Source organism: Phascolarctos cinereus, unplaced genomic scaffold, assembly GCF_003287225.1.
Source record: "Phascolarctos cinereus isolate Bilbo 61053 unplaced genomic scaffold, phaCin_HiC Scaffold_5;HRSCAF=322, whole genome shotgun sequence".
Classification (NCBI taxonomy): Eukaryota; Metazoa; Chordata; class Mammalia; order Diprotodontia; family Phascolarctidae; genus Phascolarctos; species Phascolarctos cinereus.
In genome coordinates this window covers 370973584-370997898 of record NW_027555958.1, presented here as the reverse complement: position 1 = coordinate 370997898, position 24315 = coordinate 370973584, and the positions used below count along the sequence as shown (strand labels likewise).

Sequence of the window (24315 nt, the reverse complement as noted above, 5' to 3'; positions counted from 1 at the left end):
TTGTTTTTCATTACAGATTGTGAGGCTAATCAATTAAATAGGGAATAATCACAATAATAAATGACAATCTAGTCCTTTATAAAAACATAGTACTAGAAGGGACTTTAAAAATCAGCTAATGGTCTTTTATGTTTTGGGGCATCTATTCTAGTGGAAATAATGGAAAGATATGGGTCAGGCAATAGTCAAATTAGATGAATTTGGAAAGAATTAAATGGTCAGACCTAAAGAGTACTCATTGATGCTTCAATATCAGTTTGAAAGGAGATTTCCAGGGGAGTGTATTTGGGATTTGTACTCGGTCCTGTGCCATTTTAACATTTTTACCAATGACTTGAATAAAAGAATAGATGTAGATTTATCAGTCTCTCAGGTGACACAGTCTTAGAAAGGGTTAATCTGCTGGCTAAGCAGTCAGGATTCAAAATTGATTCCTGTTTCTAACTTAACAGGTTTTATATAATTCTATATTGTACTTCCCCTATTCAAGATATGTAGGGATTTTAATCTGAATATTCTTCTACATAACAGCTCATCAAAAATACTATGACAGTTATCATGTCCCTTCTAAATCTTTTCTCCAGTCTAAACATCTCTAGTTCTTTAATCCAGTTTTCATGTGGTATAAATTTGAAGTCTTTCTCTATTCTTATACTTGTCTCTGGACACTCTCCAGATTATCAATGTCCTTCCTAAAATGTGATACACATAAATTAATGCAACACTCCAAATGTGGGATGACAAGTGCAAAGAACACCAGGACGTTAAGCTTAATATGAGTAAACAGTATGCTCTGTCCAGTCATACCCAACTCTTTGTGACCCCATTTGGGGTTTTCTTGACAAAGATACTACAGTGATTTGCTATTTCCTTCTCCAGCTCATTTTACATATAAGGAAACTGAGGCAAACAGGATGAAGTGACTTTCCCAGGGTCACACAGCTCATAAGTGTCTGAGGATGGATTTGAACTCAGGAAGATGAGTCTTCCTGACTGTGGGCTGGGCACTCTATCCACTGCACCCCCTAGCTACTCCAACAGTTTGCTCTAGCATCTAAGAAAGTGAAGGTAGTCTTGGGTTACACTGAGAGACATGATGTCCAAGAATAAGAAAGTCATAGGATCATAGATTTAAAGCTGAAAAGAGACCTTAGGGATTATCAAGCACATTGTCCATGTAAAGAAACTGGGATGCAGAGAGACTCAGAGTCTTTGTCTAGTATCACACAGCTAGGAAATATCTGACATGGGATTTGAACCATGGGCTTCTAGATACTAAGTCCAGCACTCTACCCACTCTCCCACACTGAGAGTCCTGGTGTACTCTGCACTGGTCATACCACATTTGGAGCATTGTGTTAATTTATGTGTATCACATTTTAGGAAGGCCACTGATAATCTGGAAAGTGTCCAAAGATAAGTGTTAAGGATGCAGAAGGACTTCAAATATATACCACATGAAAACTGGATTCAAGAACTAGGGATGTTTAGCCTGGAGAAAAGATTTAGAAGGGACATGATAACTGTCATTGTATTTTTGATGAGCTGTTATGTAGAAGAATATTTAGCTTTGTTCGGTTTAGCACCAGAGCCAGACTGAAGAATGATAGGTAAAAATCACAGAGGCAAAATAAGGCTTGATGTAAAAATAAACTCCCTACCAATTACAGCTATTCCAAAGTGGAATGGGCGGCCTCCAGAGCTGGTGGGTTCCATCTTCCTGGAGGTCTTCAGGCAAAAGCTACTTGTCAGTTATTTTGTAGTGGGGATTCTTACTCAGATAGGGGCTGAACTAGGTGGCTTCTGGGGCAGCTTCAAACTCTGAAATCCTATCCTTGGGCAAATCACTCCACATCTCCGGTCCTCAGTTCCCTCTCATCTTTAAAAGAAGGGGTCTGGACTAAAATGATCTGTGGTCCCTTTCAGCTCGAGATCTGTGGTGATCCCTAGGACCTTCCTGGATACAGGGACATCCCACTTGCTAAGGTATAAAGGAAAAAACAAAAGATTCTGCAGTGAAAGCAGCATGAATTCCTTGTGGATTGGTATTCTGTAGCTTTATCAATCGACCAGTATTTATTCAGAATCTACTTTGAGCCAGATATACACCCTAACCATGGATATAGGTATGACTATCAGACATTTTAAAATTAGGCCCTGCTGAATTAACAGGCCTGCACTTTGAGAATCTTGTTCAAGTAAGTAGGGCCCGGTTTAGATGGGCTGTCCTGGATCATAAAACCTTTAAAATCTACCTTTGTTTGTCTCTTCCCTTCCTGTTCCATCCCCCTCCTTTTTCACCTCCTTTTTCATAGATCATAATCTCTCCTGCCTCTTCAGTTCAGCCACCTGTGTCTCCTGTGCCTTTCCTGAGCTGCCACATCCCATCCCGTTACTCTGGCATTTCTGAAGCAGAGATACCTACCTCTCAGTGACTAATAGGAACTGCAGCTCCCACAGGTACCAATTCTAGTGCCACACAGAACAAGGAGAGAGCGGGGCTATTGTCTCCTGATGTCAGCGTGGAGCTTGGATTTGGATGTTTGTTTGTTTTGTTTTTTCTCTAAGAGGTTGTTTTGCTGAGCCTGTTACTGTAAAGGGTCATGCTATGTGGGAATAAATAACCATGAATAAGTAATGATAATAGAAGTGGGAACCACAACTGTGGAACATAAAGCTTGTGTTAAAAATAGTCTGTTGTTTTGAACTCTGCCTACTAAGCCTTTTCCCTTACTGAAAGACACAAATCTCACTTCACAAATGGGAGCACTGATGGCCCCCGAGAGGCTCTAAAGCCAAAAGGAACCTGCGTCCCACAAGAAAGGGAGCCGAACGCCAAGCTATTCATCCCCCTCTGAGGTGTGTGAGTCGGGGAAACACGTTTCGGAGAGCCAAATAACAGCAGTAATGAATAGAAAAATCTTGATTTTAGTATGGAAGCTCAGAAAATGGGAAAGGTTTTGAGTCTAATTTGAACATTTTTGGAATCCCTGGAAATGCTTGCTGATTTTTGTGAGTGGCATGCATTGTGGTGGAGAGCGCTATTTCCAACAGGCAGACAACAAACGCCCAGATCTAATTAAAGCAAAGAATGGAGTAAGGTAGAGAGATAAAGAAATATGAGGAGGAAGGACTGCTACCTCAAGATGTCAATTCACAAGATACCATCTGAAGCAGCATGCATTTTATTAGCAAGAAGTCTGGTCATACTGAAATGCTGCACCCTCAGCACAAATGACTGCCAAAACCTGGTCCTAGGGAACTAACAGAGAAGAGAGATAAGGTAGTCAAGGGGCCTCTGACCCTCAAACACCCAGCCTCCAGCCTGGGAAGATGTGGTCCTAGGAGCTGCCAGCCAAGGCATTCCAGCTGATGTCAGCAACTGCTCTGGTGCCAATTTTGGCCTCGGATTTATTGCTTTATCGGCTGAGGTCACATGCTAAGGCATTCTCCAGATATGGTTATTAGAGATACAGTGACCGCATCCCCATCAAATCACTAGGAGCCTGTTAGGGCAGAACAGCACAAAGGGGAAACACCCACCAAATGCAGTCAGAATATGAACTTCTCTAGGAAGCCTTTATGTTCCATTACTTTAGAAAGGATTCCTTGTTAGTCCTCCCATTAAACAATTAAATTGTCAGAGCAGTATTCTCTGTGTGTGTGTGTGATGTGTAATTTCCCACTCAGGTGATGTCTGCTTCAGGTCTCTCTCCTTTCCTCTCACCCACAATTGTATGCTTTTCCCTTTACATTGTTGGAAATGAATAAATCTTCCTAATGGCATATGCCGTTTTTGTTATGTGTCTTGATATGCCCACACACTTTAAAACTACTGAGAAAGGAAGATTGCAAAGTAAAATGCTTGAAAATCAATTTGTTTTTTCAAGCATCTCCTTGCAGAACATGATTCCAGGCTTCTCTTTCTCTGACATCTACTGCTAAGAGTGTCAGTTCTGCATTTATATATACTTTATACATACACACATATATGTTATATACATACATACATATGTACTTTTATATAATGTTAAAAACAGAAACCCAAACAGCAGCCAATATCCACAGAAGGCTTGTACAGCTAGCAAATTCACAACCAGGGTACTCTCTATAGTTCGATTGAAAAGGATCATCACTGGTTATCTGAACGAAGAGCCAATGCCTTGAACACTAAAGAATTAGATGAGGTCCCTGCTAAGAGATAAAGACCCAGGAAATTCAAAAATGCTTGTAAAAATCAAGTATAATCATATTTACTCAGGGGAGCTAATGACTTCAAAAACAATAATAAAACAATTGTGTAAAATGCAGAAATGATTACACTTGACAACAGAAATATAAATATTAACCTAATTATTAGCGTTGCTACAGATACACGTACGTTTTATGCCACGAAGCATTTTACTTCTGCTAAAAAAATATGGTCCCCTGAAGGCCACTAAAACTTCTTTTTGATATTTCCATCACTAAAAAGCATACTAAAGGTAAAAATAAAATAAGCATAGGTACAGAGAAACCTCTGGGAAGGATATTTGCATGAATGTGAGATTGAATGATTCTGAACAGTACCTAATACATCAAATAGTTGTTTAATAAATCCTGTTTGATGGTGATATGGTCAAAAATCAGGAACCAACAATCTTATTGAACTCCCAAAGATATAGCGCTATTGAGTTTGCAAATGGCTCTCCTGACAACAATCCTGTGAGGTTGTTTGTGCAAGTGTTATTATCTACATTTTACAAATAAGGAAAAAAAGTTTCCAAGAGGTTATGTGACAACTATGGTCACACAGCTGGAAAAGAGATTTGAAATTGGTTTTCTAATTTAATTTTCACTAGACCAATGGCTGTCAAACTTTTTGGTCTCAGGACCCCACAACACTCTTATAATTTACTGAGAACTCCAAAGTGCTTTTGTTTATGTGGGATACATTTGTTAATATTTATCATATTAGATATTGAAAGATAAAATTTTAAAATGTTAAATCATTAAAGATAATAATAAACCCTTTACATGTTAATATACATAAGATATTTTATGGAAAAATAATTGTACTTCACAAATGAAAAAACTAATGAGGAAAGTGGCTTTATTTTACATATTTTTGCTTAATGAAAGACAACTAGATTCTCCTGCTTCTGCGTTCAGTCCACGTTCATGTTGTTTCGGTTGAAGTTTATGAAAAAAAATTCAGCCTCACACAGACATGGAGTTAGAAAAGGGAGTAGTATTTAAATAGTCAAATAAGACCTTAGTATTATTATGACTGTTTTGACCTCACAGACCCCCAAAAAGGTCTTGAGGACCCTAGAAGGTCCATGAACCACACTTTGAGGACAGTTGCACAAGCCCATGCCACAAAATCTATCCATCTCCTAAAGTGACCATTTTAATGATTACACAACTGGTGGTGCAGACTCTCCTCACAACTTGGCTGGGCTATTACAATAGCTGCCTGCTTGATCTCCCTGCCTCAAGGCCCTCCCTATTCCAGTCCATCTGCCACATAGCTGTCAAACTGATCTTCCTAAAGCACAGGTCTGACTATGTCAACCCTCCACCCCGCCTCCAATTCACGAAATTTCAGTGGTTCCCTATCACCTCCAAAATCAAATATAAAATCCTCTCGTTTGAATTCCAAGCCCTTTTCAAAGGCAGCATCCCTCCTACCTTCTTAGTCTTCTTACACCTTACACTCCTCTACACATATAACTTGTGATCCATGATACCTACACCAGTCTTCTTGCTGTTCCTTGAACAAGACATTTCATCTCCAGACTCCAGACATTTTTACTGCCTGTTTCCCACTACTTTTTCCTCTTCATCTCTGCCTCTTGGCTTCCCTTGACTCTTAGCTAAAAAAAAAATCCCATTTTCTGTGAAAAGCCTTTCCTGACCCCACTTGATGCAAGTACCTCCCCTCTATTGACTATCTCCAGTTTATCATGTTCTATCTTTGTACATAGCTATTTACAGGCTCTCCTCCCCCATTAGACTGTGAGTTCCTTGGGAGCAGGGACGGCCTACTGCCTTTCTTTGTTTCTCTAGGGCTTAGCACAATACTTGGTACATATTAGGTTATTAATAAATACTTGTTGACTGACTGACTGACTGACCTGCATTATTAACTATGGAAAGAGCATCAGAAAAAAAGAATTGTGAAAACAAATTAGTGGTAAAGATGGCCTTTCCTTATAATCTCTTCTTTCCCTTATCTTGTATCTTTTTAAAGACTAGGTATTTGGTTAGATTTCTATGTGGGCTTGATTGTGGCAGGAGGAGTGTTTGGATGTTTTGCAATAAAAATGACTGAGTTGATATCTACTGTGCATTTCCTTACAGGCCTGTGCAGTCCCTCTTCAGTAGACCATTTCTAACTGAAACATAGCACTTTGGTATTCAGTAATGAACACTCCTTAAACGAGGCAGTTTGCATGTACACTGTTGGCATAAGTGTTTGGCTCTTTGGTTTGATAGATTAAGTAAAGGAAGGAAAGGGTTTCTGTTTGCTTTTACTGGGTTGTTTTGTTTTACCCTTGGGAGAAAGGTAGGTGGGCAAGGATTAAAAAAAAAAAAAGCAAAATGTGAATGTTCCCAAAGATAATATTATCTAGGTTATTTGGTTCAATTCAACAGGTATAAAAACCAAACTACTCTCTTACCACCATTTTCCCACTTCCCACCCCCACACCAGGTTTCTTGCCTCATTTCCCTATTTCTGTCAATGGATCCAGCATTTTCACAGTCAACCAGGCATGAAAGATGATTATCTTTGATTCATTCAGCTGCTTCCTCCTCTGAGTAACCACATCAATGTGGTGCTATTCATGGCATCCCTTCACTGACCACCCTTTATCTTGAATGTCCTGTCTACCTATCTAAATTCTGCACATTCTTCACAGCTTACTTCCATGGTGCCTTCAGATAAGGGCTGGATTTGCCTTTCTTCACAGTCCTTAGTTATATAATATTTTAAGGAAAAATATGGAATATTTGAGAACAATTTTTAAAAATCACTTTAGTGGCAGCTATTTTGCATACAATTGATATGTTAAACTAAAAATCCTCCTTATCTATTCCTAAAGAAGATCCCCTAATAGTAGGGATGCTATTATGTATAGGTGGCAGCTGCCTTTCTCTTATGATTATTTCTACCAAATAACTCTCTAGTCTGCCATAATGCCCAAAATTCCACCATTAGAGATTCATTCCCTTGGGTTAAAGTACTATGTTATTCAAAAGTGTTTTAAAATGCAAATACTCTTGGGAAAAATTAACAGGTTAATTATCAGCTGAAATTTGAAAGCCTATGCAGAACAACAGATAGAGAGCTGGTCTTAGAGCCAGCAACACACCCCCATTCAGGTACTGATGGATGTGTAACAGCTATGTGACCCTGGGCAAGTCACTTAACCTCTAGTGTTCTGTCCAGAAAAATAGCAACTTAAATCCCTTCCCTTTCTAGAGGGATCACTTTATCAGGCCACTTAACTTAGATAGCTATTTGAACAAAGTTTATGGTATATGACTTAAGCATACACTTATTTCTTGTGATTTCAGGAGTTCTAGAAGGGCCTTCCTTGCCCCTAAGATCCTTTACTCATCTTCCAAAATGCCTGAAATTTTTAACTAAAGCTTCATTTTTTGGGGGGGCTCTAGCCATGCAAGGATTTATATGTCAAAATGTGGATACACCGTTAGAGACAACACACTCGTATTAGATGAGTTTGACAGAGGCTTTCCTGAGTGACTTTTAAAGGTAGAACAGCTGGGTGGTAACAGTGCTTGAACTTCAGAAAAGGGAGGCTGGCAATGCTCAAAAAGGAATTTCACACTTGTGCCCATGGGCAGCGCTAACGCTGAAGGTTGGCTTGGAGTTAACAGGACAGCATTGGTTATTTTGCCGGATTACCCAGGGGAGGATGGGTCTGGACAACCCAACCTGAGGGCAGGACTGGGTGGACTGTTTGCATCTTAGGTCCTTGAGAAGGTAATTGACACAGCACAAGATGTTGTGAAGAACAGGCTTTGGTTCCTGGAAGGCTAAAAGGCCTAAGGAGAATAATGGGCTGCAGGTGCTAGGTGGAAATTGGGAGTGTTGTCCCCTTCACAATTCTGCCCAGGAAAGGCAGATGTGGTGGCATCGAAAAAACACTGGATTTGGACCCCATGAGGCCTGGGATAAATGCCTGGGACAAGTCCATTTAATCTCTATTTGCCTTCATTTCATCTTCTATAAAATTGGAGTGATAATTTTTGCCTTCCCCATCTCACATTGGTGGTGAGAAGTGTTTTTTTTTTTTAATAAACCTTAAAGCTCTAAAGAAAATTTTTATTTTTGCAGCAGCTCTACTTACTCTAACAACCTGCACTTTGCCAACCTAATTTCTATATGCATTAGAAATCATATGCTTTTAAAATATTCTGGAACTGAGAGTTTTTATTCATTTAGACTGGCATTATCGACTAAGCTCTGAATTAAGATTTCCCAAGATTCTCCCTTTCAGAGAACCTACAAGAGAATGGGGAAGAAGGTATAGGGAGGGACTGAAACAGGGAGAATGAAAGGGAAAAATCTCAATTCAGTGGCAGGCAATTCAGTCCCCTTGAAGAACACTCCCCTCAGGGAAGAGTGATATTCTGCAGTGGGAGATGGGGGCCTTACCATGGGTATGATCTGCATTAGAGAATGCAAACACTAGTCTGCCACTGATTGTTGAGTCTCCATGGACCACAGCCGACCTCAGGAGGAGAGGAATCAGAGGATTCAGAAGAGTGGGAGGGTATGGATCCAGAGAGGAGATTTCATGGCCAATGAAATCATCATCATCATCATCATGGGGATATTGTAATGAACTACACAATCAGGAACACAGGAAAATTCCTAACAATGAGCAATATTTATATTCTCTCTCCTACATATTTCTGATGCACAAAAGAAAAGGGGGGGAAGGGGGCAAGACAATAACATAGAAACTGTTTAGAAGAGGGAACTTAAAATAGGTACCTTAGAAGCTTTAATTATATGAGGCCTACAGAGACTAAAGAAGGAATTAATAAGTACCAGGGCTATGAATCAAAGAATAAAAGTCTAGAATAGGCCGAAAGAGAAGAGAAATAACAAAGAGAAGGAGAGAAAGAATCTCTCCTTCAAAGGATGGTCAAGTTCTCAGTGAAACGATTTTCAGCATTTTAGGCCTACCATTCTCATTGCTAATTGAAGAAAAAAAGTCACTCCCTTCTGTGACATTAGACATCTGAAGGTGTTTTAAATTTTTTTAATGGGGGGGGGAGTAAAAAGTATACTGGACCAGACAGGAGGCTTAGGTCCTAGTTCTGACACTTACTGGCTGGGTCTACATACCTTGGGCAAGATTCTCCCCCTCTCTGGCCTTCAGTTTCCTCATCTATAAATATTAATGGATTGGAATGGATACTCTCCAAATTTCCTTTAAGCTCTGAAGAGAAACCTTGTAAAGGAAGATAAATAACATTATGGTTTTAAATTGGATATCAAATGATCAACCAAAATGAATTTATTAAGCAATCGTTATGAGCCAGGCAGTGTGCTAACCTCCGTAGACACAAAAAAACTTTAAAAACAGCCCATGCCCTCAAGGAGCTCACATTCTAATGAAGGAGACAGGTACATACATAATGTACACTGAGTAGATGGGAGAAAATCTCAGCGTGAACTGCAGAAGCAGTTGGGGAGATGGAAAGGCCTCTTGTAGAAGGTAGGATTTGAGTGGAAGCTTGAAAAAAGTTAGGGGAAAAGTTAAGAGGTGCAAGTGAGGAGGGCCACCATGCCAGAGAACCTGTAGTTCAAAGCCACAGCAAATGGAAGATGGAGGTCAGGTCTATGTACCTTTTGAGAGAACCTTGTTAACTTTACAAATGACATTCACTTTCATTACTAATGTTTCATTACTGGTTTTTGGTCTTTTCCCTTGTGCTCCTCTTACCCCCATGGACCAACCTTACAATTAAAAACGATGATTCTCATTCAATGGACATTTTACTACCTTTTTGCGCATGCAGACACATGCTTGTGTTGTCAGCGTTTGGGCACTGAGTTTCAGAAAGAACGTTAAGCTTGAGATTAAGAGTAGGGCAGGGACAGCTGTGAGCAAAGCCTGCAGACGTATCTGAACAGGACAGGACAGGGTCAAGTTCACATTCAAGACACACAACAAGAAAAAGCAATGCCGTACAATGATGTGATGCTTGTCTTGTGATGTCATTCCGTTACAACATTTCAGCTGAAGAGTCCTGCCTACTTCCCGGCCAGTCCACCTCAGGGCATGCCAATTTCCCAAAAGGCTCCTTCCTCTAAGCCAAAGCTCCAGAGGTGTGAATGCAACCCATGCTGATACTTATTTTTATGTTATTTCTCAATTTTATGCTTAATTTGCTCCTTTTCATTTTATGTATTTCAACACAGCCAAGTGTGTGTAGGGTTTTCCCCATGGTCCTTTAAATGCTATAAAACTTTAATACAGGGAGATAAAAACAATAATAAGCCATGCCTTCCAGCTCTCACATTTAGTTCTTTATTTGAGTTAGGCACTCACTAGTTTTAGATACTGATTTAGATATGCAAGTACTTACACTGCTTTAAATGCCCTTTCTTCCCACTCCTCACCCACCCCCACCCCATTGAAAATTATATCCTCCCCTTAATCTGGGCATGGAACTCCCATTGATAGCACAATATGGCATCATTGCAGTTCTCAAATTACCATCATAATGGCCTAAATCGTGCATGTGCCAATGCAATTTAATATGGCCTTGAGTGTATGCAAGTTGGGTGCCCAATTCCAGGTTTTAGACGTGCAACCCTGGAACATCATTTGGAAAAATTAAGCCTGGCTCCTGAAATAGTTTGTTGGGTTGTTCTCTTTTCAGCATAATTTCCCTCCTCTCAGCTTTCTAATGCACTTAAACCACTGAGATTCTTTAAAGTACGAAATTCAACAAAAGTCTTCAAAACAAATTAGTTTTAATTATGTTTAACATTTATAATGTTTGCAGTCTTATTGAATAAACTATGTGTGCATTAAAAAATAAATTCACTTAACAACATGTCAGTCACCCAAATTTTAAGTCTATAAATGAAATGGAAAACATTTATTACACAAATTTAATTACAATTCTAAGAAATAAACATGCAAATTAGATAGAGTTCAATTTGCAAATGCTAATCCCCATCCTTGATCTAGTTCCTTTCCTCTCTGATTTTCAGTGGATGTGTCTCCCTGATTCCTAGGGTGCCAGGCAGTAAGAGGTTTGGTTTTCACAGGCTGAGGATCACTGCTTTAAAGAAGTGTTATATTTAGCACATCTGGCACAGTAGCAGTAAACAAACATTATAGTCTTTGCAACACATTTGTGCAGGTGCAATTTTGCTAGGTTGTCTCTACCTGCAAAGGCTATGTTATGCCTCCATTACACCTGAAATGACCCATCTCGACTAGGGAGGGAGTCCCTTGGCAGAAGTTATGGATTTAATGTTTCGAAAACAAACCCCACTTGGGCCCATTTAAGGGTAAAATAACTTTGCAAAATGCGGTGATTCTGGAACTTGGGTTACGTTTTTCTTTTTTTCTTTTCCCCCTCGGGAGTCTTTTTTTCTACTCCCCACCCTTACGAGAGAAGATGCCAATTCAAGTTGTAGCAGGACCAAGAATGCTATTTTGTGCATATGCAGCTGGGGGTAGAGGGAAAAGGGGAAAAAATATAACTGCTTACCCCTGCAAGACATCTGTTTCTCATCTTTCTTTGCCGTGGCAAAAGAGAGGAAAGTCTTGCAAAGGGTGGGAAAGGCACAGACTAAAAAAAAAAAACCGCAGCAGAACTACACCAAAAAGGGTGGGGGGGCATCTCGGAAGGATGCAGAGGGATTGCGTTATCCCAGCCGGAGCCGAGCCCCCGGGGCTAGGGCGGGAGCCTGGGAGCGCGCTGGGTCGGTGGGCCGCGGCGGCGCTGCGGACTGGAGCTGGGCCCGCGCGTCCCCGGGCCCCGGCGGCGGCGGCGGGAGCCGGAGCGGGAGGCGGAGGGGGGAGTGGGAGGCGGGGGGGAGAGAGGGAAGGAGGCAGGGGGCGGGCAGGGGTGGGGGTGAGAGGGGGAAGGGAAGGCGCCCCGTGTGCAGCCTGAGGAGCGGCGGCGGCTGCAGGAGGAGGAGGAGTGGAGAGGAGGAGGAGGAGGAGGAGGGAGGGGGCGAGGAAGGCGCGCTTGTCATGCTCGCTCTCTAACCCTGGGGGCATCCTGAAAACCTCTCCTCGGAAACCCACGGGGAAATGGGAAACAGGATTGACGGGTTTCACACGCTCCTCGCTAGACTGAGCCGCTCATTATCATAACCGTCTGGAGGAGCGGCGGCGGCGTCTCAGACGAGGCCAGCGGGACCTGCCGGGCAGCCCCAGCCGCCGACCTCCCAGCGCCGGGCCGCGGGACGAGCCGAAGCCCGCCGAGCCGCCCGGGATCCCTGCGGCGGGCGCGCACGGTGGGGGCCAGGGGCACGGGGGATCTCGGGGCGTGGGGTGAGCGCCCGCCCGCCGCTGAGGTGGAGCAGAGCAAGAGGAGGAGGAGAAGCAGCAGCACCCACGGCCGCCGCTACCTCCCGGCTGACCCCGCGGTAAGAGCCCGCGCGGGCTTCGTGGGCGGCCGCCGTGACCGTTGGCCGGGACGGGGGGGGGGCGGAGGGGGTCGCGCGCACGCCGCGGGGGGCCGGGGTGCTACTGACCGCTCGCCCAGGGAGGGTGTGGGGGGGCTCTCCACGGGCACAGGCGCGCGCGCACCCACACAATACCAGCCGGCCTTTCCCGCGGCAGCGGAGCTGGGCGCGCGCGGGCGGGCGGCCCAGGAGGGAGGGAAGAAGCGCGGGTTTTTCCTCTTCCCCGGGGCTGGCGCGCGCCGCTGCTTGCCCGACTCGGCTGGGGCCCTCTCCAGCCGCCGCTCCCTCCTACGGCTGTCGGGCGGCCTCGGCAGCGCCCCCTCCCCACCTCCCACGGCTGGCTGCAGACGGGCAGGGGGACCCCCCGGGGCCCTGGCCTGCCCCTTTCCCATCCCCCTGCGCCTCGCGGCAGAGGGGGAGGAGGGAAGGCGTGTAGGCAGCAAGAGCGCGCCTTTGCAAGAAAAAAAGAAATGCATTAAATGGCACCTCCTGTCCCCCTCCACCCCCCACCCCCGCCACATCCACCCCCCTCGCTCTTCTCCCCTAGCCGTGGAGCTGCGCTGCGGGCTTGGCGGGAGGCGGCGGCGGCGGTGGCGGCGGCTGCTCTGTCCTCAGCTCACCTCCGCGGCGGGGCTCAGGCTGCTGCCCGCCTGGTCCACGCCTCCGCCTCTCCTCCCTTCCTCCCTCCTCCTCCTCCTCCTCCTTCTCCTCCTCCTCCTGGGCCTTAGCAACTTTCCCGAGTGCCCGGCTCGCCGCGGGTGCAGCTGCGGGGAGGCGGTCACCGGGAGAGCCCCGCCCGCCAGCCGCGGCAGCCGAGGGCGCGGGGCGGGGGAGCCGGGGAGACTCGCCGCATCCATCCCCCGGGGCTCAGAATAGGTTTGGCACGGACCGGAGGGAGAGCGAGCTCGGCATCTGCTGCAGGCTGGAGCTCGGGGCCGAAGCCGGCCGAGCCTACGCCACGGCCAATAGCCATGAGTCATTTCCTTGGAATCCTACCTTTGGTGTTTATTTCCCTTAGAAGGAAACTTGTTTTAAAAGAGAGAGTATGAGAGACAGGGAGGGAGAGAGAGTGTGTGTGTGTGTGTGAGTGAGTGAGAGAGAGAGAGAGAGAGAGAGAGAGAGAGAGAGTGTGTGTGTGTGTGTGTGTGTGTGTGTGTGTGTGTGTAATAATAGCTCTCATTCTTTAGGGAAAGGAACATACGACACCACGGAAAGACAACTTGCTCTTTGTTCCCAAACACTTCGGGTTTTGTTTACTTTCTCCTAGGGACAGACTAGAAAAAGGCAGTACTCATTAACCCCGGAGAACTGCTAATTTGCTATGACATTGACACTGACACTGGGCGAATAATCAGTGATTGTGCCACAGAGGCGGCCACAAGCGAAGAGTGGGGTGTGCCGGCCTGCCCACCAGATTCCTTCAGAAAGAGATGGATCATCCTGCCCGTGGCAGGGAGAGCCTGACAGCAGCCACTTCAGCCTCCCTTGGTATCCATAGGCAAAGCCCCAGGGAGCTGTCTGTCCTAAAGCCTCCTTTCGCCCTTTGTGGCTGAAGAGTCAGTAGGGCAGGACCAAAGGTGATCTTATGCCCAACCAAGCCAATTTTGAAAGGAGAGGGTTTTGTTCCTTCTCTTTAGAGCTTTGCTGTCGCCACAGAATTGAGTGGGTCAGCAGACCTCTATAGTCACTCACCTGAAAGAGACTGAACCTCAGAGCTAAAAGTGAATTAAAAGCTGTAATTTTTATTTCCTTGCTTTCAAGGAAAGGAATCGGACTAATAACATTTTTGCAATTAGGTTTCTTAATTGAATTTCCTCTAGTTTTCAGAATTATGCTGAAAATCCATACTTAAGAGTCCGTTTTCAGTTTCCTAGGTATCTTATAAGATCCTGTTTTGCCGTGTGGTTGTCAGTATACTCCAATTAACATTATAAGGGATTTAAGGAAAGAAGCCCAAAGTTATCTGGAAAAACAGAACAAGTAGCAAGGGATGGAAACCAGTGTGAGCAAGGGCTGCCAAAGCTTGACATTCTAACCCTAAGCTTTCTGGGGTGCCAGTAGGTGTCATTCCATTCACTTTCACATCCTTTTAAACCGCAGGCTTCCCTCTCTTTAAAAAGAACCCTGCCTTAAATGCCAACTTTTATAGTTATATTCTGTAATAGACTCTACCTAAGACGTGATCCTCTGAGTACAGTGGAAGAATTAAAATGTAAATCTCATTTGAAGTGTTATCTTAGTCAATGATATTTTGAATGGAATAGTGTAAAACCATTGATAGTTCTTGCTAGGAGCTGACTTAAGCAAATAGTGGTTGTTCATAACAATTCAATAAGGTTACCTCCCATCACTTTGTTAATTCAGTACTAAAAGTGAAACATTGACCATAACGACTTAGTAACTGAAAAACCTTCTCTACATCATCCTCCCACTCCCTCTGTCCCTATCACTTTCCTTCCTCCCAAGACCCCGACAAATCCTTGTTCTTTTCTGTTTTCACAGAGCTGTGAAAACCCACTTGTAGTACTTAGTTTCCCCAGTGTATCCTGGGTTGTGTTGCATGTTTCTAATTCAAAATGGAAGACTTGTTAGGGTTTTTTAAAAAACCGTCGAAAATACTTATGCCAACAAGCTCCAGTGAAATTAAAATTCAGAGTGAGAGAAATACAGTGGTATGAAACAGAAATACTGAGACGCCTTGCTACCTTTTAGGTACAAGCATAGGCTGATTTTAATAAACAAAATAACTACTATAACAGGTTGAAAATTGGAACTTGTGGTTGTTGACTTTTGTCTGTAGTTGCATGTATTATGTAAGCAAGTATATGTGGACCTGATTGTCTGAATCAAATGGAAAGATAAATATGTAAAACATTGCTGGAGTCAGTGAGGGAGGGAAATCTGCTGACTGGTGCAAAACTATGAGGTCGTTGGTCCTAAAAGTCTTCCTCCAGTTGTCTAGAAGAACAGATGAATAAGAAAGTAGACCAGGTATGTGACTGTCTCCCAGGGACGTTGTCATTTGAGATTTGACACACAGGGTGCAGAGTTGGAAGGGAAGACAGGATGACTTGCTTTGTTCTATTTCTCCAGGCCAAATTTTTTTGGTGACAACTGTCAAGTAGCGAAAGAAATGGCATGTGCCACCGACTCTTTCTTTTAAGGCATCACTTCAACTTTTTTGGTGTAAACACTCCAGAATTTGTCAGTGAGCTCCCCGATCACTCTTTATGGCATCTTTAGAAACATGGAGGATCTCAGAGCTGAAAATCAGGACTCAAATCACTCAGGACTGAAATCACTTGAGGAAGCCACCTGACCTCTTTGCTTTGCCTTGTTTCCAGAATATAGTGAGTCTGAGAAATGACAGGATTGTGGAGTTAACAGTAGTGTGGGTCAAGTGCTTTGAGGTTCAAACACCAATATTATTTTAATTGATCTGTATCTTTTGATTGTGTTTTCCTTATCTTAAAAGAGGACCTCCGAAGAGCATTGAGATACATGAGAATGGAATGAGGCAGTCATCCTTCTGTTGATCCTTGCCTCTCCTTAGAGCATTCCAGATTGCACATTTGAAGAAGGAAGGATAAATTGGGCCTCTCATATGTGTTTGAGAGTTGTGAAAGACAGTCAGTGTTAAAAGAATGTAGGCTTGTCACCATTCTCTTTGACAATCCTTTAAACTAGGTACCGAGATGGGAGAAGCTTTGTGTCCTTTGAAATCAAGCAGCTGACATACTGCTGAGACAAGATGGTGAGGAGGTCCCGATTAGTGCAAGTACTACATTCTCATAAAGTGGTTAAATGTATCTCATTCACACTAAGCAAAGTTATAAAATTATGTGAAATGAGGGAACTGGTTCTAGCTCATTGCACGGTGAAACAGTGCAAGTTTGAATGATGCGACCACTTCAGGAGATTCGTGATTTGCCCTAATTGGGACTTAGCTATACCTTATTTTGGTGTACTGGGTTCTAGTTGTAAGGCTAATAATAGTCATAGTTTGACTGTGCAAACTTTTTTTTTTAAGCCACAGCCCTCTCACTTTTTTAGGTACCAACCTTCTTCTGCTTCCCTCAAACCTATTCAAGAATTAAGTAGAGAAATTTATCCTTGGGGAAATTGTTGTTGTTGTTGTTCAGTCATATCTGACTCTTTGTGACCCCATAGGCAGTACCATGCCAATACTGTCCATGGGGTTTTCTTGGCAAAGCTGCTGCAGTGGTTTGCCATTTCCTTCTCCTTAGGGCAATAGTGGGGACTTTTTGGATTTGGTTAGATAGAGGCTGGGGATGGGGTGGAAACTACAGAGATATGTAGGAACCCAGATTCCCTGCGGTGACTTAATTTATTTCTGTGCTAAAGAAAAGGCCACTGATGATGAAGAGTCTCTTCGGAAAGTTTTCTTCTGGTGTCTAGGTTTTGCAACGTGAGAAGTTGTAAGCTGCCTCTGGCCCTGAAGCCCTGGCTCCTGTTTAATATTCTGCCTGCTCAGTTGATGTTGTGCTTGGCTCCTATGGGATTGCAACTCACGGCTTGAAACTGGAGCCAATTTTCTGTCTTAATCTCACAGTGTTTTGACTGGAGGCAGATCCAGTTCAGTCCGATCAGGGCTAGTGGAAACAACTACCAAGTGTCTCTGTCTGCCTCATTTTTGGATAAAAAAAGGGAGGGGGACACCCCACAATGTCTTAGAGGAAGCAGCGTTTCTGGAAATTCGAGGAGAGTGGAAAACAACTGAACTGATTTGTAGACCTGTGAGCATCAGTTGGTATTGTACTAGGGGCTTTCCTTTTTTTTTTTTTTTTTTTGATTGATTGATTAACGGATTTCATCAAAGGAAAACCTCTAGGGACTGTCTAGAAAATTGATTTTCCATTATTAATAGAAAGAAAAATGCAGGGCTTTTGGCTTCTCAGTGGTGAGTTTTCTATGGGAAGGTCTTGAGGAAAACGTGTTAGGGAGGCCAGGCAGCTCTCTGAGAGAGGGCTGAAGGGAATCTGGAGAACAATAAGAAATGGGGTTTTAAAGATCCGCCCCTGAAATGCAGATTGCTGAACGAGGGGCTGAACTAAAGAAGAGGCAACAGAGAGTTGAGCTCTGGGCTCTTAGCCTTTTCTTTTTGGAATGGAAAATATCGAAGAGGCCATAGCAAAACCTAGAAGTCAAAGTCTCCCTCCTGCCAAGGAAGGAAAATGCCACGAGCCTCTAGTTTGATTTTGATTAAGGTTATTTTTCTTTTTCCAGATTTAAGGTTGTCAGAGATGACTCTGGTTCTGTCCATGAATAGATTCTGTGATCCTATTGTTTCGGAAGGAGCTGCCGAAATTGCTGAGTACCAGACACTATGGGAATCCGACTGCTACAGCCACTGCAGCCCCTCAGGTCCTCTCCAGGCTCCCCCCCAGGGGGACAGAGGGGTCTGCCACTCTCTGGCAGGTACTGTCCCTCCCTTTCACCTGCTCCACACTGAAACCAGTCTAGGGGCCGAGGGTGGGGGAGCTCCAAGCCGGGGCCTCCGGGGCTTCCTTGTGAATGGTTCTTCTGAAGGGCTCTATATTGACTGTAATAAGAACTCCTGGGCTTTAGTGGGAAAGAACTGATTGTAGTGTTTAATGACATCAAAAACTGTATCTTCGTGGAGTAGTGTGGCTCGTGGAGTAGTGTGGCTCGTACAGGTCTTGCAGCTGGTTCTGTTGTTTTTTAAAATTAACATTAAAAAACCTAACCTGGAAAAAACCCGGGGCAACATTTTGGTTTTAATTTCACCCTCTGTGGAAGCATATGGTTTTCTTAGAGCTACATTAGCCCTTGGTGGGCTTGACAATGAAATCTTTATCCAGTGGAATAAAAAGAAATGGTACTTTTGGCTAGCAGTTCTGAGCTATTTCTTTTATGCCGAGCACGCAATTGGCTTTACAAAGAATGTTAGGGCATTTTTTTTAAGCCAACAAAATAACAGTTTGTTTCTCCTTCTTATGACCATCTCTTTTGCTCTTATGCTATAAGGTAAATTCTTTTGAATTATAATGAAATATGAATTATTATGTAAAACATGAAGTGTGAGACAGTCTTAATAAAATTTTGAACTGTTAAAAGTATACAAAATGGATTTTCTCATGAAGTTGTGGTTTTAAAATATCTTTTCATTTTTATCATAATATATTTTGTGACTAAAGTGCATAGACTTGTGCTAACTGAACATTTTATATAAAGGAACTGAAATTTTAGCTTTTGAAATACAAAGTTGTATTAACACAGACAGATGTGTTTTCATGCTTAGGGCTACTAATAATTTAGGAAGGGTAACCATTACATATAAATAATAGTTACATTACTGTCTTAGCATAGGCTCTGTGGCCTTGTTCAGTCGAGGTTGCCGGTTATAGATTGTGTCTGTGTGTACATGTAGACACAGATGCAATGAGGTGTACTTGGGTTCAGTGCTGTGTTACCATTTTAATAGGTGCATGGGTTTTATTAAGTGTTTTGAAAGTAAAACTACTATAACTCAGAGCTTTTGGAGTCTTTCCACTAATTAATTCTGCTGTTTGCCTGTAAATAGTGAAAATTTTCCAATTGAAAATATTGAGGCAAGTATTCTAGCAATGCTGAAGCAAGCTATTTTCTCTGAAATTGACTGAAGAAAAGACTTGAAGCCTAGGATTCCATGAGATAGTTACTATTATGACAAATGTTTATTTTTAATCACCACATGTACAGACAAATATGTAGCAGAGTTATCCTGTACTAGAAAAGGAAAGGAAAATGTTTTGTTTGGAGAACCTCTGGCAAACCGCATGTCATTTGTCATATCTGATTTATTACCACAGGATCACATTACAGGGGAATTTCAAATCCTATCACAACATCCAAGATCACATACTTTAAGAGGAAGTATGTGGAAGAAGAGGATTTTCACCCACCACTCAGCAGCTGTAACCATAAAGTATGCTTTTTTTTTTGAATAGTCATTTTGATTAAAAGAGTTTAAGATATTTAGGAAGAGTTGCTTGATGAAGTTCCAGAAATTGAATTATTCCACCCAAGCAATGAAAACAACCAGTTCTTGGCCACATTAGTTGTTACTTTGCAGAGAGATGTTTAATTTTCAGAAGGAGTTTAAGAAATAAAGAGGTGGAGACTCCTTTTTCTAGAAACAACAAAATGAAATCATCTTAAGGAATGATAATTTTTCTTATGGTCTTATTATTTTGGTATTAAATGATAGGTTGGGATTACTCTTCAGACTTTCACACAATATACATTTTGTTATATCCATACATGTTTGAAGCCTCTGCCTGACTGCCATTATGATCAATGCTAATTACACATGTATCCAGATATACAGGACAGGTGTTCCTGAATGTGTGCCCAAGCCACCTATGGACACTGAAGCATGGCTGTGTGTGTGTACGCGTGCGTGTGTGTGAATTTATTTATTTTGTGGTAGAATGGAAAACAAGGGATAGCAAAGTAATTACTATTATGAAACTGGCAATTTAATCATTTCAGAGTCCGTTCTTTCTTTTAAAATGTCTACCAAGTTCATCAGAAATAGTGATCTGTTGAGGAGTTTATGTTTAATTTCTCTCCTGATCATTTTGATTTTTTTTTGTCATTCATGAAGGATGTCTCATACACACACACATACACATTCATAGTTCTTGGGTAGCATGGACTGACTTAATTCATGGTTTACCATGTTAACCTACAAGTTTGCCTTTCTTGTGAACTGAAAGAACGTTCACATAGGAATGTGACAGGAGGTTAGTCCATTTTATTTTCTGCTTTAGGATGCTAACAAAATTTTCAGATTTTTTATGATTTACATTGATTCTTAAATAGTAGAACATAAGGTATCCAATGATAGATCATTCATTATAATGATAGGCCCTCTAATTTCTCCTTAACTGCTCCCCAGTCCCTAGTGGACCTTCAAGTGGTAGATCCTCTCAGGACCTGGGCCTCTTGGATTATTGCTATCCAGTTGCAAGCATGAGGCAGAAAGGATGAAAAGGAGGGACAAGGTTTAAAGCCAGAATCTCTTAGTCCCAGCTGACTGACAGATTGAGTCCTCCTGGAAGTCTGGGTTTGAAATACTCTTGAAATGTGCCTTGTTAGTTGCATCTTAGCATCTTAACACTTCCCCAGTGACAAAACCCTGGGGCAGAAAGAAGCCTGAATTTCCCTTAGTTCTGAGGTTTGTTTAGGGAAAGAGAGATTGGCTTCTGATCTGCTTGGTCAACTTGAGGAGTCACTATGGAGCAGGATGATCTGTGTGATGAAGGGTAAACAGAGGCTTCTTTGGGGGAGGGGCCTTGTGGAAATAAGTCCACACAATTCCCAAGTGAAAATGATATATCTGCAGATGGAGAAGGCATTGTGTTGTGGTTGTTCGATGTTGGCCTCTAAACCTTCTAAACCTTCTCTCCTTTCTCTTCCTTTTTGATTTTAGACCATCTCCATTTTTGAGGAACGAGCTCACATCCTTTACATGTCCTTAGAAAAGCTAAAGTTTATCGATGACCCTGAAGTATATCTCCGAAGATCTGTGCTTATAAATAACTTAATGAAAAGGATCCATGGAGAAATTATCATGCAGAATAACTGGTGCTTTTCTGCCTGCTCGTTTAGTGGAGCCTCCTCCCAGGAGTGGTTCATGGCCCAAGACTGTCCTTACCGAAAACGAATCCGGATGACAAAAGAGGACTGTGACAAGTTTCATGCCTGCTGCTTCTATCAGGAATGTGGTGGTCACTACCTAAACTTACCCTTCTCTGTTAGTGCTCATGGGGGAAATTCTTCTGCCTCACCCTCTTCTTCCTCCTCCTCTTCCTCCTCTTCTACCCCTATGTCTTTGCCAAGTTGTTCCCACCAGGTGGATTATGGCATAAGCAGTGCACCTCTTTACAGAAGTGATGACCAGATACCTGCCAATGAAATATTCATTACTAATGCCAGGTCTCCTGGCATTCAGGAAAAGGCCAAATTAAATGATGAGAAAGCAAATAATGAAACTGAGAGAGATGGCATAACCCTAAGTCGGGAACCCATGAGAGGCGACCATGCTCTTGAATGTAAAGGCAAATTTTATGATTATTTTGAGACTGGGTGTAATGAAAAAAGCAATGTAAGTGAATCTTGGAAAAAATCCTTAAGGAAAAAGGAATCTTTACAGAGTAATAAACTGTGCTGCAGCAAAGGAAGTAAAATATGAGCCATCTTTTTGCTGTAACTTTGAAGCATGCACAGCATGATCAATTAGCTATCATAAATTTTATTTTGAATGGATTTTATAGTTTTGTACAACTGATACAATTATGCCATGAACATGTCGTGTAGTTTTAATGCCTGGAGAGCAGATTGCGTAAAACATCTGTACAATCTGCATCAGTGAGCTACTTATAAATATGGAGATTTCACAGAGAAAACAGTTGAATTACTGCTTACAAGTATATCTTAGTTTGTAACAGAAAAGACCAGTAGATCAGATTGGGGATAAGGAGCCCTTTTATATGTCCCTTGCCTTGCAAGAAGTCTGTGACTAACTAAGAAAGGTCATCAGTTTGCCAGTTAATTAGCTAGTTATTTGGTAAGCACATCAATATTTCCAGCTAGGGTTATCTGCTTCATATATACGATACAGTATTTATTCTGAGTAAAAGACTGGATTTAGTGAAATCAGATGAACTGACTTCACACTCTGGTGTAGACACTGTTAAATATTGGTATTTAACAGTCTCGGGTGACTGAAGAAATTGGTATGTAATATAACTAAACACACCTGTTTATGGAACCATAATAAAAACAAATTCCGTGGAATGGAGTCACTTGCAAGTCTCTGCCTTGCCTGTGATGAGTAAAGAGGTTTTGGGAGGTCTGTTGTCATACAGGGCGTTTTTTGGTGCCTTACTTTATCTTAATTTTTGCCATTGTGAAAATTAAGGATAAAATCAGAGTTACAGCAGGGATTTAACAAACAGAAAATAACACACAGGGTGGATCAATATTGTTCGAAAACTGTTACATTTGAAATATTGAGTTCAACTTTTTATTCGACATCTCTATTCTTCCTTTTTTCAATGCCCAATTGCTTTTGGATTTGGCATTTTTAGAAAGGGATTGAGGAAACAATAGAGAGATCTGTTATAAACCAGCACTAGCTGCTTATGCATTTCTATGGCAACAGTCTGTTGCTGGGGTTTGTTGTTTTTTGTTTTTGTTTTTGTTTTTTTGTATAATGAAGTTCATGAACCAGTGGCATGCTTTATACTTTAATCTGTTTTGCATAATTTCACTCCTTTAGATTATAAAAGCATGTGGTTTTTTTATATATGACTTTTGCTGTTAATTAAGAAGCACAATCTTAATAAATGATGTGGCGATCAATAAGGTTCTATCTTGAATGTAAAGATTTTAGTTTCTGAAAAGTTATTTTGGAGAAATGGGACTTGAATCTACAGTGGCTAAAATAGATTTGGTCAAAATTCTTCATTTTCATCACTTAAGCATATACGTTTTCAAAAGTGTCCAAAAGATCCCTCCCATCCTTCTCTACTCCCCCCAATCTATCTACTACCTAAAGTATATTCCCATTTACAAGGTTATGAATTGACTTGGCCATTCTTAAACAGTGCTTCACAGGAATTAAATATCAAATGATGGAAATAAATATGTTCTGTTCCTCCTCCCCAATTTCTCCAAGATAAAAGCTTTTTTAAAAAAATTTATTGCTATTAATATTAAATATAGGTCTCATTCATACAGTGTATGAGTAGGATCATCATTTGGACAATTGTCCACAAGGACCAATTTTTTTTAAACATGTTCTTGTGTTGTAGCTGAGTAGTCTAGTAATGTCTGTTCTTTATTTTCAATATTTGATAAACGTTTGATGTTAGATATTAGATGCTTGTATACCAACGTGTTGTTGTAGTAAAGTGAGGTTTTACTTGGTATATATTTATTAAAATTACCAAAATTCATTAAGATTTTATATCTTTAATGGCTAATGGATATATATTTCTCTCTCCCTCTTCTTTCTCACCACCACGATACTGACAATGCCTAGGAGTTAAAGTGGATAGTGACCAAAGAAGGTTGTCTTATATAAGGTGTAGTACAGAGTTTTAAATAACTTATCTGGCAGACTTGTGGCATTTTAAAGTAAAATGTGTGAAACCTTAAGTTCCTCATACTATCTGTTTCCGTTATAACATGTAGACTTTAGGAAAATGTTAAATATCTAACATTTCAAATAATTTATATTTTCCCTAATTTTTAAAACAATATTCTAATATAAACTATTATTCATTTGTTAAGGAGAGGAAAAGTTAGTTGAAACTTGATTTGTCAAATGTAACATGTTTATTATGAATTTAACAGTAACAACTTAAATATGAAAAAGGAGAAGGCTAATCAAAAGGGTTGGTTTTTTTTTTCCTTTTCTAACCAAAGATTTTTTTTAAAAAAGGCCTGGTTATTGATTTTCTGGAACCACATTCTCAACAATAAGCTTCATATAAAGCTAATCATATCTTTCCAAACTGGGCACCCGAATGTTAGCATTCTAGAACCAGCTACAGCTGTGAGTGAGTGTGGTCTTATGACCCCATACTTTTAGAATACGCAAA

The 24315-nt window shown here is 41.7% G+C and overlaps 1 protein-coding gene across 2 annotated transcripts; it reads left to right on the top strand.

Annotated features, from left to right (window-relative positions):
* Positions 1-12550: 12550 nt before the first annotated feature.
* Positions 12551-23667, top strand: SERTAD4 (SERTA domain containing 4). 2 transcript variants are annotated; one of them, XM_021007873.2, is made up of 4 exons: positions 12551-12640; positions 17927-18118; positions 19513-19628; positions 21138-23667. In XM_021007873.2, the coding sequence occupies exons 2-4, from the start codon at positions 17944-17946 to the stop codon at positions 21897-21899; spliced, it is 1053 nt and encodes a 350-aa protein (XP_020863532.1). In that variant the 5' UTR covers positions 12551-12640; positions 17927-17943; the 3' UTR covers positions 21900-23667. The 2 variants fall into 2 exon arrangements, with proteins under 2 accessions (XP_020863532.1, XP_020863533.1); XM_021007874.2 differs by lacking the exon at positions 12551-12640 and adding an exon at positions 17086-17436.
* The last annotated feature ends 648 nt before the right edge of the window (positions 23668-24315 follow it).